The 17,310-nt window shown below is 44.5% G+C and overlaps 1 protein-coding gene across 4 annotated transcripts in view; it reads left to right on the top strand.

The window, feature by feature from the left end:
• spen (spen family transcriptional repressor) overlaps positions 1–12,773 on the top strand; it is a 46,323-nt gene extending 33,550 nt beyond the window's left edge. For all 4 annotated transcript variants that reach the window (XM_055931789.1, XM_055931787.1, XM_055931788.1 and 1 more), the window contains exons 9-15: positions 1,105–1,218; positions 1,348–1,448; positions 1,556–9,404; positions 9,573–9,908; positions 10,068–10,262; positions 10,461–10,619; positions 10,795–12,773. In XM_055931789.1, coding sequence (XP_055787764.1) covers positions 1,105–1,218; positions 1,348–1,448; positions 1,556–9,404; positions 9,573–9,908; positions 10,068–10,262; positions 10,461–10,619; positions 10,795–10,926 — 8,886 coding nt within the window. In that variant the 3' untranslated portion in view covers positions 10,927–12,773. The remainder of the gene's footprint in view (positions 1–1,104; positions 1,219–1,347; positions 1,449–1,555; positions 9,405–9,572; positions 9,909–10,067; positions 10,263–10,460; positions 10,620–10,794) is intronic.
• The last annotated feature ends 4,537 nt before the right edge of the window (positions 12,774–17,310 follow it).

Raw genomic sequence — 17,310 nt, 5'->3', positions numbered from 1 at the left:
TTGATGTATCTATAACTTGATTGGAGTCCACCTGTGGTAAATTCAATTGATTGGACATGATTTGCAAAGGCACACGCCTGTCTTCAAGAAGGTCCCACAGTTGACAGTGCATGTCAGAGCAAAAACCAAGCCATGAGGTCGAAGGAATTGTCCGTAGAGCTCCTAGACAGGATTGTATCGAGGCACATATCTGGGTAAGGGTACCAAAACAATCTGCAGCTTTGAAGGCCCCCAAGAACACAGTGGCCTCCATCATTCTTAAATGGAAGCAGTTTGGCACTACCAATCCTGTTCCTAGAGCTGGCTTCTCAGCCGTACTCAGCAATCGGGGGAGAATGATCTTGTACACTTCCCTGACCAAGAACCCGATGGTCACTCTGATCGCACTCCAGAGTTCCTCTGCAGAGATGGGAGAACCTTCCAGAAGGACAACCACTTCTGCAGCACTCCACCATTCAGGCCTTTTATGATAGAGTGGCCAGACGGAAGCCACTCCTCAATAAAAGGCACATGACAGGACGCTTGGAGTTAGCCCAAAGGAACCTAAAGGACTGTCAGACCATGAGAAACACGATTCTCTGGTCTGATTGAACTCTTTGGCCTGCATGCCAAGCATCACGTCTGAAAGAAACCTGGCACCATCCCTATGGTGAAGCGTGGTGGCAGCATCATGCTGCGGGGATGGTTTTCAGCGGCACGGACTGGGAGACTAGTCAAGATGAAGGGAAAGATTAACGGAGCGAAGTACAGAGATCCTTGATGAAAACCTGCTCAGACTGAGGCAAAGGTTCACCTTTCAACATGACAGTGACCCTAAGCACAGAGCCAAGACGACACAGGAATGGCTTCGGGACAAGTCTTAATGTCATTGAGTGGCCTAGCCAGAGCCTGGACTTGAACCTGACCGGAAAATAGCTGTGTTGTGACGCTCCCCATCCAACCTGACAGAGCTTGAGGGGCTATTTAATCCATTTTAGAACAAGGCTGTAATTTAACAATGTGGGAAAATTCAATGGGTCTAATACTTTCCGAATGCACTGTATATAAAGAAGATATTTTGGTATTACTAAATATGTTTCTTTCTTCTCTCCCCTCCCACCACAGGTTGTATTTGACAGACCCAAAGGAATGGCCCTTATACTGTATAATAACATAGAATATGCGCAGGCAGCTGTCAAGGAGACCAAGGGTTGGAAGATTGGTGGCAACAAAATTAAGGTAGCAAAAAAAATTCTTATGAAATAGAATCCCTGTTGGTTGGGGAAATAGGCCAGGTGATTGAAGACCATAGTCCAAACAATGATATTTGTCTCTGATTTATCAACTTCCATGTGTTTTTGTTTGCAGGTGGACTTTGCCAATCAGGAAAGTCAGATGGCTTTCTATCACTCAATGCAGGCATCTGGGCAGGACATTCGCGACTTCTATGAAATCCTGTCTGAGCGAAGGTTTGTATCATTTTTACTAGATACATTTTGTCACATATCCCCATTTTGAAAAATTCCAATGACATTGAATAATATGAGTTTGATTCCTCTTTTTGTGTGTTTATCAGGGATGAGCGCAGGCCGCAATATGAGTTTACAGCTGAACGGCCATTCTTTGATAATAGTGTGCGAACACCTGGAGGAACCTTCACAGAAGATCCCCGTCGCAAGTTACCTGACAGAGGCCGCGAGTTCTACACAGAATGGGACTCATACCAGGGGGATTTCTATGACCCGCGTTACTTTGATGATCCGCGTGAATACAGAGATTACAGAGACCCCTATGAGCAGGACATCCGCAAATACAGTTACTTGCAGAGGGAGCATGAGCGGGAGCGCTTTGAAACAGACCGTGAACGTGACCATGGGCGGAGAACAATGGAACACAGCCAGAGCCCTTCTCACCCTCATCGCCCTGCCAGTCCTACAGCGTCCCACTCCCTCTCTGAGCGTCTACCAAATGACTCTGATCGCCGCATTTGCTGTAGATCCTCAGAGCGAAGTGCCAGCTGCAGTTCACTCTCACCTCCGAGATTTGACAAGGCACGACCCGATCGGTATAATAAGAGCGATAAGCCAGAGAAGGAGAGACCATTTGAAACTGAACATGGTACTGGGGGTGATAAGGAAAAGAGGTCTGGGCGCAAGGAGAAGGGTGAGAAACAGAGGTTGAGAAAACTTAAATTGCAATCTCCCAGCATTCCATCGCCTGAGACAGTGCCTAAACTGGAAAGAGAAGTTAGTCCAGATGCAGGCCCTCGAAGCAAAGTCAGCAAGTTTCCTCTTAAGGAAAAAGAAGGCTCAGGCAAAGGACGGCTAGATCTACCACCTTGTGTGGTGCAGCTAACACGTGTGAAGGAGAAGGAAGGGAAATTGCTTGGTCATGCTATCCTAGAAAAACAAAGGGTTAGAGGTGGGAATGACAGTATTCGTCTTGCATCACCTTCAAGGGATCAGAAAAGTCCTCCCTTCCGCATAGATCCCCAAAAAGGAGATATAGTCAAGCATGGGAAGGTGCCAAAAGACAAAAACCTTGAAGTTGTAGACAAGGATGGTAAAATGAAAGCCAAAAAACATATGAAAGCTGAACCTAGGTATGATGATTCTAACTCTGTGGATGTTCACCGTCTAGCTGCACGAAAGAGGCGTTTTGAAGACTCCATGGGGAAGACCGATCAACTGAAGAGGGAGAGTCCGGAAGAGGGCAGTAGACTGGGACTTAGGAAGACACCTGACAGTGCTATGGCAAAGGAGAATGAGGGTGCAAAGAGCTTATTGCGAAAAGTGGTGCATAAGATGGAGCATTGCAAGGCTAAATCTGAGAGACTTGTTACTGTTTGCAGTCCTCAAGATGAACAAGAGTCTGAAATAGTCTCCATGGGAATGGGACTTGGACTCAGTTTGGAACTTCAGTCACGACTTGGAGAACCAACAGAAGAGGCAACAGATCCATTAGACCCAACCTGTCTGAAAATTCAGTTTTGGGGATCAAGTCTCACGAAAATCTCTGATGGGAGTCTTGACCAGGACGCATTCACGCAACTGCCGCAACAAGACAATGGCGAGCAGGGTGTAGGATTTTACAAAAGTAGAGGGGAGACTGAGGAACGACTTGAGTCGGACCTTGACCACTCTCAGACCTGCAGAAAACAAATGGAACAGAGCCGACAGCTTCGGCTGAAGCTAGAAGAGCCTGACAAATCACATAAATCAGAAAGCTCACAAGACGGCGACACAGAGGACTTTGAAAGGTGCAATCTGGTGCATGAGGTAGGAAAAACACTTCAAGATGTTACAGACGATTCTCCATCTAGCAAACATAAGAAATCCGAGAGTTTTGACTTTGACTTGCTAAGTGGTAAGAGAGCCCGCAACTACAGGTCTTCCTGTGAATTAAATGAAGACCCTGACCTGAGTGTCATATCTTTTTCTGGCTCTGGTCCCTTTCCCTCAAATGAAGAAGATTGTGCTTCCCGGTTAGCACAATCAGTTACCAATAAAGAGACTAAAGACTCTCCAAAAGAAGAAGACAAAGTCTACTCGCAAGTAGATTCATTGAAATACAGCTTGGACATGACACCTAATCATTTCCATTCCCCTATCACAGAATTTCCCAAGCTTAAAACAGCATTGCTTGGGTGTAACGAGCAGCTACTTCAACGATGGGAGAGTAGAATCAAATCTGACTGCCTCAGAATGGACATGACCTTCCCCAGTAGCATTGTGAAACAAGAAAGCATTTGCAAACATCTTGTGTGTGAACTAGAGCCTGGAGAAGTACCGTCAGATTCAGATGATGATGGTGAGAACAAAAACCACTCCCCTAAGCCCAACACCTCACTGTCCTCTATCCTCGGGGAACGTGAAGAAAGGTTGACAGGCCTCAAGCTCTCATGCTCCCTGGAGAAGAACAAGTTCTATTCTTTTGCATTAGACAAGACTATCACTCCAGACACACAAGCACTTCTTGAGCGAGCCAAGTCATTGTCCTCCGCAAGGGAGGATAATTGGTCCTTTCTTGACAGAGACTCTCGCTTTGCCAGTCTTCGCAGTAGCTCAGACAAAGAAAAGGTAGAGTCTGTACCACGACCTATCCCGTCTTGGTACATGAAAAAGAAGAAGATTCGTACCGACTCTGAAGGTAAACTGGATGACAATAAGAAAGACCACAAAGCAGAGGATCTGGAACGGCAGGAGCTGTTTGCATCTCGTTTTCTTCATAGTTCAATCTTTGAGCAAGATTCACGGCGTCTACAACATCTTGAGCGCAAAGATCCTGAGTTGGGAATTGGCAGACATCCTGCCAAACAGGATACTGTCAAAGGACAACCTGGGCCATGGGGAGGGGACCTTCAAGAGCCCATAGTGCTTTTTCATAGCCGCTTTCTGGAGCTTCAACAACAGAAGGAGACCTCATGGGGCCACTTTCCACAAGAAATTGAAAGTGTTGATGAGAGTGAACAAGAAGAGTCTCCCAAGGTTTTAGAGTTCATGCAGAAGGCCGATATTAAATCAGTCAGCCCTGCTCTCATCTTGCCAATTTCACAGTTTCTTTCTTCACCCAGAGAGATTTCTCCACAGCAGGAGAAAGAGGTTGTTTTAACTACTTCATCCTCTGAACAGACTGTTTCACTGATTGAAGAGGAAAAAGTAGAACATAATCTTGAAGTGTTCCCACCCCAATCTCCTCTAGTAGAGATCCAACCCCCTGCCTCTTTTTTAATCATACCCATATCACCTTTCCTTTCAGATGCTGAGGTTAAAGTTGAACCTAAAGAGGTATTATGTGAACCCAGAGTTACAACTGAAGGCAATCTTACAATGGATCATACATCTTTCCTTGATAATAAGCTTCCCACTCCTGGTGCCTCATTAAGTAGTTTTGAGGCAAATGCTGCTGAATTCACCTGCTCTGCTTCCCCAAAGGTTGACGAGAATATAGAAATGGTAAAGATAGAGACCCAACCAGAGAAACTATATTCTAAGGACATTGACAAACCTCAGAAATCTGACGATTCCCAAGAAGTTCACATACCAGTCTCAGAGGCTGGAATCAAACCAGCAAAGGCAATTCGCAAACAACCCAAGAGTAAAAGAGCTAAGCCAAATGTGTCAGAAACACAAATCCTGGAGCCCCCCAAAACCGCTGTCTCTGAGAAACCAGTAACTCGAAAGAGTGAGCGAATTGACAGAGAGAAGCTGAAAAGGTCTTCATCTCCACGAGGAGAAGTATTAAAGGCATCATCAGAACCTAAAACCACAGCCAAGTCACCAGTTAATGTCCCTGACTCTGAGAATGAATCAATTCTAATCCACGGAAGGAGCAGACGGCGAAATGTTCGGTCAGTTTATGCCACACCATCTGAAGGGGATGCCCAGCCACCATGTAAAGAGGTGGTGGAGTCTTCTTGCTCCACCCGTAAGTGTGGTGTTGACAAGGATCTAGTGCTGCAGCAGGATGCATTGAACACATCTACCTACACAAGGCGAGGTCGCCCACCCAAGTCACGCAGGCGAGGGGAAGATGTGTCACCAGTGAAAGGGGACTCACAGAAATCATCAGAGGAAGACATTGACATGAAAGAGCCTGCGAACACTGGACAGGGTTCCAGAATGTCTGAGGGGTGGTGTTCACCCCGTATGCAGAAAGTGCAGACAGCTCAAGTGTCTTCACTTACTGGGGCTTCAATTGGTAGGAAAGCAAGTAGAGTAGACAAACAATCCGAGAGTGCAACATCATCAGGAGAGAAGTCAGTTGATAGTACAACTACTGAAGAGCCTGAGCCCAAAATAAAAGATGAGTCAGAAGAAGCAGGGAAATTATTAGAGGAAGCAATGCAATGCTTGCCAACACAGAAAGACGAAGGAAACAAAGTGCTAACTGATCAAATTGAGAAAAAGTATTCTGAAGGGGACATTGAGAGGATAGAATCTACCCATGTGGAGAAAAGACAACAATCTGAAAAGAGCACCAAGGTTTACACAAAAGCACCAAGGTTTACACGAAATGCCAAATTGGTGACAGAGGATAAATCGCATGGCTTGAGAAACCTTGAGATTCGTGTAAGCGTAGATGATGTGAAAGGGTTGCTTTGCTCTGAGGAGGATGAGGCTGAATCTTTTGAGACCACTGCTAAAAATGCCAAACCAGGAGTACCAGATAAAGAAGAAGCAAGGACTCAGTGTTATCTGAAAGATGCCGCAGAGTTCAGCCCAGAGGAAAAGGAAGATGTTCTGTTAGACCCTGAACAAACGGTAGACCCAGCAGCCGCTATTTTGGCACGTCAGATGGAACTGGAACGGGCAGTGGAGAATATTGCCAAACTTACAGTTGTGCAACCTCTTCAACCCTATAAGGAACCACCTGCAGAGCCACCTACCCTGCTGCCCCCTGTCACTGTAGAACCAGAGAATGAAATGGAGGGGGAGAAGTCAGCTATTCCTGCCAGTGAAACCGAACTAGCTGCTGCTATTGATTCCATTACTGCTGAAGACATATCTACTGATACAGATGGTTTCACAGCTCCTTCCACTTATACTGCAATTGTTCCTACCCCAGAGCCTCTGGTCTTACCCTCTGCCAATGATGTCTTGGAACCAGAAACACACATGGCTATCAGCAACATTATTGATCCAGAGATGGGAGTTTTGATTCCCAGTGCCAAACCCCTGACGACAGATGCTAAAGCCTCTGAATCAACAGTCTCTGTGGCCTCTGCTGAAGATGAGTCCCTTCTACCAGAAACACACGCGAAAAAAGGGAAAGCAGTCAGACCTAAGACTTCAAAGAGGTCCAGAGGACGAAAGGCTGTCAACCGGAAGGGAGAACCTGCTGAAGAGGTATCAGAAGCTGAGACCTCTCCCTTCAAGCTACCAGAGTCCATTCCTGAAGAAGTTAAAGTCATCAACTCTAAGGCAGCTACTGCTACAGCAACAGCCACTGTTGTCACCGCAGCTGCTACCTGCAAATGTGATATCACATGTACCATGACTGTGAACACTCCCAAGGAGGCAGAACAACCTGCTGTGGAACAACCCGTACCTGAAGAATCAGCCTTTCACTCTGGTACCAAGAGACTTCCTCATTTCAAAAAGTTTCAAATATCAGCAGTAGCCCCTACTCTCTCTCCATCCCCTGCTCTCACACCTTCTCCAACCCAATTGAATGTCCCTCCACCCTGCCAAGGCAAGATGCCTGTTTCACCAGACTGGCTTCACAGATCTGAAGAAAGTATAATACATGCTACTCCTGCAACTCTAGTTTCTGTAGTGACTCCCTCTGCACCAGCAGTAACAGCACTTGGAAGCCAGTCGGCAAATCCACTTATGCCTCCTGATACTAAGGCATCGGATATTGACTCTAGCTCCAGCACTCTCAGAAAGATCCTCATGGATCCCAAATATGTGTCAGCATCAAACAGCAATGCCATTCCTACTACAGTGCTAACCACAATGCTGGCAGACCCTCGCATGTCAGAGAATGAAAACTCATCTGACACAATGGCTGCTAGGCACACGCATCCTGAAGACAGACCCTTTCCTTTCACTCTTCAAAAACCATCCCCGCTCACCGAGACCCAGCAGAACTTTGGAGAGAAGATGGTGCATTCAGTCATTTCTTCCCCTACTACCTCTGTCATCAGCCGGATTCCAATGCCCTTTGACACTGAGGAAGCACCTCGAATCTCCCTAAGTAACCGTAATGCTGGCCTATCTCTAACCAAACAGAAATCCAGATCAAGTATGAACGAGAACAACTGTTACCATGGAGTGGATGTGGCAGAGGATGTAAACTGCAGAGGACGGTCTGTAGTTGAGAGCACACCCTACAACACAGGCTCCAGTCGTGGCCTCAGGGTAAATACATCTGAGGGTGTGGTAGTACTAAGTTACTCAGGGCAAAAAACAGAGGGACCTCAACGGATCAGTGCCAAAATTAGCCAGATCCCACCGGCCAGTGCAGTCGACATAGAGTTTCAGCAGTCTGTCTCTAAATCTCAGATTAAGCAAGAACCATTTGCCCCATCCCAGCTTTGCACTCCCAAGGGACCCCTGACACCCACAGGGTACGGACAACCGGGGGTACTCTTAACTGGCCATACATACAATTCTCAGCCTGTCATCTCCACCATTAAGCAGGAGAGTCCTGGTTCTGAAAAGTCAGAGTCGTCATATCACACTGGACCCCAGGGTAGCGCAGTAAGGATGTTTCAACAACCGGTCACTAGTCCTCAAATATTGATGTACAATCGGGCTGTGATGCAGCAGCACGTAAAGAAAGAGCCTGGAGCAGAATCCAAACCAATGATGGTGGATATGGCAAAGGCACACCAGACATCCAACCTCAGCCCAATCATGAATCCACATTACCCATCTTTGACTGGAAACCGCATGAGTCCTAGTCCCAGTACCCCATCTGATTGGTCAGTCCCACACCTCAAGCAAGAGCCTCATTCCCCTCGAGCAACGGGCCACTCACCTTTACCCTTTGCGAAAGTTTGCTCTCCCAGAAACTCAATGTCCCCCCATGCCAGCTCTATGGTTTTGCATCCTGGCATGCCTGAGATGTCTCCATATGTTGCCAGTATGCACCACCCCCACCCAGAGCAGTCTGTTATAATGACCCCGGTGTCACACAGCGTCACCCAGTCAGTGTCTATAGGTCACCTCTCACACAGCGATGTCAGGATGAATACCCCACAGCTCTCTGGAATGAATCATCGAAGACGGGCGAATTCCATACCATCTCCCCGCACTGGACCTCCTCAGCGCGCCAACACCATCAGAGAAATGGTGCTGCAGTCACATGCGGGCCCCACTCGGGGAGCATCAGACAGCTGTGCCGAAGAGAACATGAAGCACTACCACCAGGGGCTGTGTAGACCCTCTGCACCCCAGCTCCAGTCAGATTTGATGATGATGCAGGCAGAGCAGCACAGAGGGCTGCATCACGCAGGCCTACGTCTGGACCAGTACAGCATGGCCTCCCGAGACATCAGAGACATGCGCGACATACGGGACATGCGCATCCTGATGCACCATCAGCTAGGAGAGCACACCATTGCAGAGGGACGTCGGTCACAAACTCCTGAGGCAGGAGCAACCTCAATCATCAACCTCTCTGCTGCCTCCAAGACTCCAAAAGGCATGACGCAGATGCGGAAGGAGATTCCTAAAACATTGGAGGCAAAGATGTCTCACCCACCTCATACTGAGAGCAGCAGGATGATGGGGGTCCATCCATCTGTCCCTGTTATGGTGTCTCCTCATCATCATCCTCAAGGTGTTCAGCTGATTCATCCAGGTGGCACTGGCTCCTTCCCAGTGTACCGGGATATGCACGGCTTCCACTCCCAGTTTTCTAGTCACTCTTCGATGGGATTGAACCTGGCTCCCCGCGGCATCACACCTTCCCAGGTCAGAGAACTATGCATTCATGTTTAAATTTAGTTCATTAGTTTCAGATGTTTAGTGTTTTTGCCAGTGTTTTCAGTTAGGATTGACTTTGACTATTATTTTAGTGTTTCTCTCCTACAGTACATTACTTCTATGTAGATAGCACTGAAGTCTTATTCGTTTCCTCAGGATGATGATCTCAGCCACAGGGGCAAGCTATCTCAGTCACTCTCTGCTGGGTCACTTGGTGGAGGAAGTGAAACCAAATCGGACAACTCCCACCTCCGTCACACAGCCTCCATGGACTTATCCCACATGCCCCGGATGCAGAGGGACACCATTTCACCCTCTTATACTTCTCCCATGGCTCTCTCCCACAAGCAAGAGCTAGCTCTGCAGAAGGGCCCACCAGTCTTCATGCCGAGCCCTCCAGTAGCAACCCTCTCAAGTTCCTCACAGTTGCACCCTGAGGGTAAACTGGGGCACTCAGGATACCGGTCCGTCGATATGGTGCAGCTTTTAATGGTAAGGAGGCTGATCATGGGAATTAAAACAATCCTGAAGACTTTCAGTCATCATTAGTAGGGATAGATTAGAATTAGAAATCAGTTCAGATAATATTGCTTATACTTAAAATGTAATATATTTCTCTGATCTTTCTTTGCTACACTTTTGTTTGTGCAGAAATACCCCATAGTATGGCAAGGCCTGCTGGCTCTGAAGAATGACTCGGCTGCCGTGCAGCTCCACTTTGTCTCTGGCAACAACGTTCTTGCCCACCGTTCACTGCCGCCACTGGAGGGAGGGGCCCCGCTCCGCATCGCACAGAGGATGAGGTTGGAAGCGTCCCAGCTTGAGGGCGTGGCTCGCAGGATGATGGTGAGTTGCTAGTTGTCTGTCATTGAAGTTATGCATTTTATCACGGTTCTTGTAGAATGTTTCCAAACTAAGACACGCTTAGGTAATGTTTTCTTTGCAGGCAACTAGTTCTCATTACAACTGTGAATGTAAACATGCTTAATATTTTAGTAACATTTCAGGTGAAAGCACAACCGATTTGATGATTGTTGTTTATAGGTGGAGAGTGACTACTGCCTCCTGCTAGCTCTGCCATGTGGACGGGATCAGGAGGACGTTCTCAGTCAGACCCTTCTCCTAAAAGGAGGCTTCATCACCTACCTACAGCAAAAACAAGCAGCTGGGATCATCAATGTCCCCAACCCCGGCTCCAATCAGGTATGTGTTGCATTCTGACTGTTAAGCCATATCAGCATCCATTTCAAATGGACCTGTAATGGCCCTTCTGTATTCAAGTAAATATTAGGTGGAGATGGGAGTATGGTACTGAACTGATTTCAAACAATGAGGTTGGAAACACAACTGACACGTGTCTTGTCTCTTCCTTCCCCAGCCGGCATATGTGGTGCAGATTTTTCCACCATGTGATTTCTCTGAGAGCCACCTGTCGCGGCTCGCCCCCGACCTTCTCAACAGTATCTCCAGCATCTCCCCTCACATCATGATTGTCATTGCCTCCGTGTAATACCTCCAATAAAAAAAACTCCATTCTCTAGAACCCAACAGAATCAAGCCAACACCAGCCTTTTTGGACTTTCATCCAGGTTAGAAAACTGGAAATGCCTCAGTTTGGATGGGTTTGACCTCTTTTTTTGTTTTTAAAACATGCACTCACTCTTACTTCTCTTCACCAAGTCCTTAAGTCATCCTTCCACCTCTGATTCCACAACTCCCTGCCTTTACGGAGAGCATATGGAAGGGTGGATTGGGGGTTTTCATGATCAATTCTATGATCATACATTTCACTTTTGCAATCGTTGGAAGTAAACCGGATTGCGTCTTGATTTTGAAAGCATTCGAGGAGACGAAGGAACAAAAAGAGAAAGACTGCTATGGGATGTTTTTACTCTCATTGAAATAATGATTGTGATTTTATTTACATCCTTTGGGGATTTTCTTAGAGAACAGATCCAATCAGTCATTGCACTATGTTGAGAAAAAAAACATGATCTTTGTACAGATTAGAGAATAAAATGCTACCTAATTATAATAGACATGCGCCAGTGACCAGCTTTACTTGTGCAAGAGAAAAATAGAAAAAGGAATAATGTCTGCTTCATCAATCTTCTGTACTGCTTCAACTCTTCTACCATCGGCCAACTTAATTTCCTTCTACTTCATTTCCAGAGTCAACTCTATCCTCAGAGGGTACTATTTGAGTTGTACAGTTTGCACTTAATGCCTCAACAGGCGACTATATATATAATTTGTTTATTTTTTGTTTGTCTTATTTACAAGTCAAGGTGTCGTAGACAATTGCAAAACTGTAAATATTATAAATATTTAAAGATTAAAAGTATGTAAGGAGGCCAAGTGGATTATATGACAACTCATCACTATCAACCTTTTGGGGGTGGTGAGGGGTGGCAACTGGCAAGGACCCCTACAAAACTCCTAGGCGTGACATTTACAAACTTTTGTTATTGGAATTGATTCTGTGCCAAAATCTCTTTTTCAATGAACCCCCAGAACCTATTTTCATACTTGACTTTGTATTTGTCACTCAGATCTACTGTACCAGCCTCTGTTTGTACTTTGTTTTTTATATATTTTCTTCATCAGCCCAACCTGTTACAGCATACATACTACTACTCCATTGTGAAATCCTGTCCTCATTTCCATGGAGTGCCATAAACTGTTCTATTTGATGTTGGTGAACATAGTCCTTCTGTCTCTCTCCTTGTGTCCTCCACTGCCCTCTACCATTCCTCTGAAAATACTCCTGGATACCAATATGTGCTCCCAAAGTCAAAAAGCAAATTACTCAATGACAGCTGTAGCATGCTTAACTTGAATAAGTAAAGGGTAAATACAATCCGTAAGGCAACGAATGTGACTAAAACTTTAAACAATGCTGGGAATGTATGTGTAAACGGTCTCTCTTTCCTTTCCCTGTACTAGTGTCTCCCTGAGCCAATTCTGTAAATACTCATGTTCTCAATATGTGCTCTTGTGTACTTTCCCTTATTACTGTCTCCATTCAGGGTCTTCATGTTTTGTGTGACAAAACAAAGCAGTCCGAAAGACGAAGCTACTTGTGAACCGATGCAGATTCTCAGTTTTTGTGGTGTAAATATTTCTATGACTGCAGGCTGAATACTTTCATGGTGATATTGAAGGCACTTATAATTTTTGTATACAACTTACAAGAAAATACCCCAAAAACAAAATTATTTATCTTAAACTGTCTTTTGATCAATCTTATTTCATAATTTTCAGTGTATTTTGCTGTTCCTCCATGAGGACATTTTTAAACTAAAATAAATGGTTGTTTAACATCTACAGATCCATTAAATGGTCTGTCACTCTTGATTTGTGTTTGCTTGCTTTTGCCCGTTGTTTTGGTATGCCTTGTTCCACTGCAGATACATTACTGTATGATATATTACCAACAGTTATCTAGTTGTTACTCTGATTATGCAGAAAATTGTTTTCAGGTTACTACTTGTTGTGAAATATGCAGCGTCTTCAGGTTACTACTTGTGAAAATATGCAGCGTCTTCAGGTTACTACTTGTTGTGAAATATGTTGCAGTTCACCTTGAAGTCACAAGATGTCAGCATAGGATAATACCCACTGGGCACAGACATCAGTTCAATGTTTAGTTTTGATTTCCATTTGGCTGAGTTATCAACTAATGTGAATTAAACATGTAATCACCCTCTCATTGGAATTAGGTTTAACATTGGGTGAAAAGACAACTCCCTTACATTGATGACTTTTGCAAATCCAATCAGTTTTCCAAATTAATTTAATGTCATTACACAGATTGTTTTGTTGAAATTTATGTTTGTACTTCTGTAGCCTAAAGCTTACCATGCTCATTTTATGTTTTGAGTCAGAGTTCTCTAACTGCACTATTAGTTGACAATCCTAGTTTATGTAGACAAATGGCTCACATAAATGAGTTTTGGAAAAACTACCACTAAATCATAAACATGGCAACTGCAGTGAAACATCCACAGTACAGCTGTGTGTACATGCATAGGAGAGAGCGAAGAGAAGTTAATTTCTCCAACAATGGCCTTGCATTGTTAGTCTTCCAATGAAAGTCAGACATTTATCTGATAATATGTGCCCATATTTTGCATTTATGTGAAGCAGTCTGAAGATAAGTGACTATGGAGAAGTATGTTCAAACCTGGGATCGGCACAAGGGAAGGGCAATTAAAGTTGCACTTTTGTACTTATCCTCCCTGAGGCTATAGGGCTCTATAGTTTAAAAATGTTAAGACTAATGCCTGAACATTAGGGTGTCCTGCTGCTCCTGTTACATTCAAAAGCACACTGAAGAATCCTCAGAGGGATGCCGATTGGGAGTTATTGGTGAGGAATTCCCTGTGGGAATGTTCGGCGGACAGGCCTGTGTGGACTCTCATCACATTTGGAGGTACTGAAAAGGCTAAAATGAATGTCCTCAAAGGGGGACTGCCTGCAGCGAAGAGACCCCAAGTACCCTAACTGTACATTATGGTTTTATAACCCTCAATTTCAGCCATGAAAGGATGTTCTAGAGTTCCAAAATGGTGGCTTCTTCCTGAAATGTCAACTGTGGTTTTCGCTTATTTAAACACTCATCCCACATGCTTAATGCAATAATATAGACTTTTTCATAACAGTATTTTATATCAGAGAGAAAACCGAGCTACAAAGAGATGTAGAAGGGCTGAGGTTGTGAAAATAAAGGTTCTCAAACTAAGAGGCCACTGGATATCTGAGGGAGGGAAAGCGGATCATGCTGGAACTCATCAAAGACACATCACGCCTCTCCTCTTTCTTTTTTCATTACAGGAGGAAGAAGGGAGTGTGACCATGGAAAAGAGGTGAAGCGCAAGCGATTTATAGTGCCTCGACAGGCTAAGACAAGGAATGTTAATTGAGGCCCAGCATGAGAAGAAGCAAAGATGGTGGAACACAGTGTGAAGAGAGAGCACGGAGAGCAAAGGGGAAACTCAAGATGCTGTTCCTCTCCTCACTTTGTCCCCCTCTCCTACCCTGCCCTCTGAAATTACAGACCTAGCCTATGACAAACGAGATGGGGAAGCAGCAGCAGGAAGAGTAGGAAGGAAAAAAGTTGTGTCCTTCATGCTTGCTCAACCCCCTCCATCTTTCTGTCTTTTTAGTCTGTCTTTTGAAATCTTAGCCCGCAACATTACATTCCAAAGGCCAAATTGAGCTAGTAAAAGAAGATGCAAAGAACTTTGAAAATACTGGTTTTGGCTTTTTCTGACATTGATAAGTGCTTGTTTTCTTGTTTTGAGTTTTAGGTTTTTTGCTGATGTTCCATGCAGATGTTGCTCTGAATGTATTATCCACAGACACATTTCAACACATGATAAACACAACTAGATCGGAAGCATTACAGTAATGTAATGCATTTTTTCAATTCTTTCTTCTGGGTCTTAGAGATACCCTAAAGTTACATAATGTAGGGGTAAACTCACTTCATCTATGTCAATGTGGAGCATCCACCTGGGTGGATCCTCAAAGGGTTCTACAGCTGCACCATCGAGAACATCCTGACGGGTTGCAACACTGCCTGTTATGGCAACTGCTCGGCATCCAATCGCAAGGCACTACAGAGCGTACGGTCCAGTACATCAGTGGGGCCAAGCTTTCTGCCATCCAGGACCTCTATACCAGGCGGTGTCAGAGGAAGACCCTAAAAATTGTCAAGACTTCAGCCACCCCAGTCATAGACTGTTCTCTCTGCTACTGCACGGCAAGCGGTACCGGAGCACCAAGTCCAAGAGGCTTCTAAACAACTTCTACCCCCAAGCCATAAGACTCCTGAACACCTAATCAAATGGCTACCCAAAATATTTGCATTGCCCTCCCCTTTTACGCTGCTGCTACTCTCTGTTATTATCTATGCATAGTCACTTTAATAACTCTACCTACATGCACACATCACCTCAATTACCTTGACTAACCGGTGCCTCCGCACTTCGACTCTTTACCGGTACCCCCTGTATATTGCCTTGCTATCGTTATTTTACTGCTGCTCTTTAATTATTTGTTACATTTATTTAGTTAAAAAGAAAATGTAGGTATTTCTCTTAAAACTTCATTGTTGGTTAAGTGCTTGTAAGTAAGCATTTCACTGTAAGGCCTGTTGTATGTGACAAATTACATTTGATTTGATTTGATTTGGATCTGGATGCAACAGCAAAATCATAAAGACCTCTTGAGACTCTTACATGTTCTGTTTATATTGTTGCAGATTTTGTCACATTGGCATTTGAATTGTCTGAACAATAACCTTTGCTGAACCATTCGGAAGAGGTCTAGAGTGGGGGCAGCAGTTGTGGCCTGGAGAGAATTGTGACTCCAAATGATGAATGGGAGGATGTTCACTGTTCAGTAAGCTCTTCATTTGGGAGATTAGACCAAAGAAGCCTGTGTTTTACATATCTGGTTTGTGGATACTCTGGGTTGGGAGACTTTAACGGCATGTATCGCCCCTCCCTTAACTGTGTGTGGGAGGACTTGATAATAGGGCGGTGTGGAGAGTTCCAGGTCCTTGTCAAAAACAGCCTCATTTGGTGGAGCAGCTATATGGAATTGTTTTAAGGTCTTACCAATGATCAGTTTGCTATTTGATTTAGATTTTTAAAACCCCTTGAGGTATCAAAAACAAATATGAAAAAATGATTTGTTGAAATGCATTGAATAACAGATTCACTACACGGAACAACAGATAGTCCCCCAAAAATCAAATGGAAGTTTTTTCTGAAGTATCTGTCCTATATTTGAGAGATATAATAAAGATCAGTATTTTTATTTTTGTTATCTTGATTTAACTAGGCAAGTCAGTTAAGAACAAATTCTTATTAATAATGACGGCCTACACCTACACCAATAATGACGGCCTACACCAGCCAAACGTCGTTTGGCCAATTGTGCGCCGCCCTATAGGACTCCAAATCACGGTCAGTTGTGATACAGCCTGGATTCAAACCAGAGTGTCTGTAGTGACTCCTCTAGCACTGAGATGCAGTGCCTTAGACCACTGTGCCACTCGGGAGCCCAAACATTTATTTGTTTGGACATGTATTTAACCAATTTAATCAATTTTAGAATAAGGCTGTAACGTAACAAAATGTGTAAAAAGTCAAGGGGTCTAAATACTTTCCGAATGCGCTATACTTACATACATTTTTTCAACTGGTACCAGGGGACCTTCAGATGAGTCTGGTGAGGCATGTGGGCGTCCTAGAGCAAAACAACCCATGTGTATGTGTTTGTGATTGTCTCACCTTTACACAGAGGGGTAATATTAGGCCAAAACGTATGGACTCTACAGACGATTTTGTGAGCAGACCGATTTTCAGGATGTCTCATGGTCTGACAAACACTGCACTAGCTCTGTCACACAAAATGTACAAAATCACACAGCCCAATAAGCCTACTGCTAATACTGCATTTGGTCTCTGACTCAGTCTTTCTAAATCCTGATTTTGGCCCATTTTTCTCAGTAGAACATGGCTATACCTCCATACACTCTTCTATGTACAGTCTAGTACCTCCCAGATCTCTTTTGTCCCAAATACCTGGTTATAAGAGAAAGGTGTCAGCCCACCCAAGGTGCATACTACATGTATGACCCATCCCACACACTTCACAATAAGTGAGCTCACGTCCGGAGGCCTTGTTGTCAACATTGTTGTCAATGTTGTCATGCTAACACGATAGGACCAGTGAAAGGATGAGGATAAGGTGATCGTTGCACCTTTTCCAGACTCCAGTATTTTTATTTATTTTTAATTTTTTCACCTTTATTTAACCAGGTAGGCTAGTTGAGAACAAGTTCTCATTTACAACTGGGACCTGGCCAAGATAAAGCAAA

The sequence above is a fragment of the Salvelinus fontinalis genome, chromosome 8, assembly GCF_029448725.1.
Source record: "Salvelinus fontinalis isolate EN_2023a chromosome 8, ASM2944872v1, whole genome shotgun sequence".
NCBI classification, from domain to species: domain Eukaryota; kingdom Metazoa; phylum Chordata; class Actinopteri; order Salmoniformes; family Salmonidae; genus Salvelinus; species Salvelinus fontinalis.
Note: the sequence above shows the minus strand (reverse complement) of the source record. Positions and strands in the feature narration are given on the sequence as shown.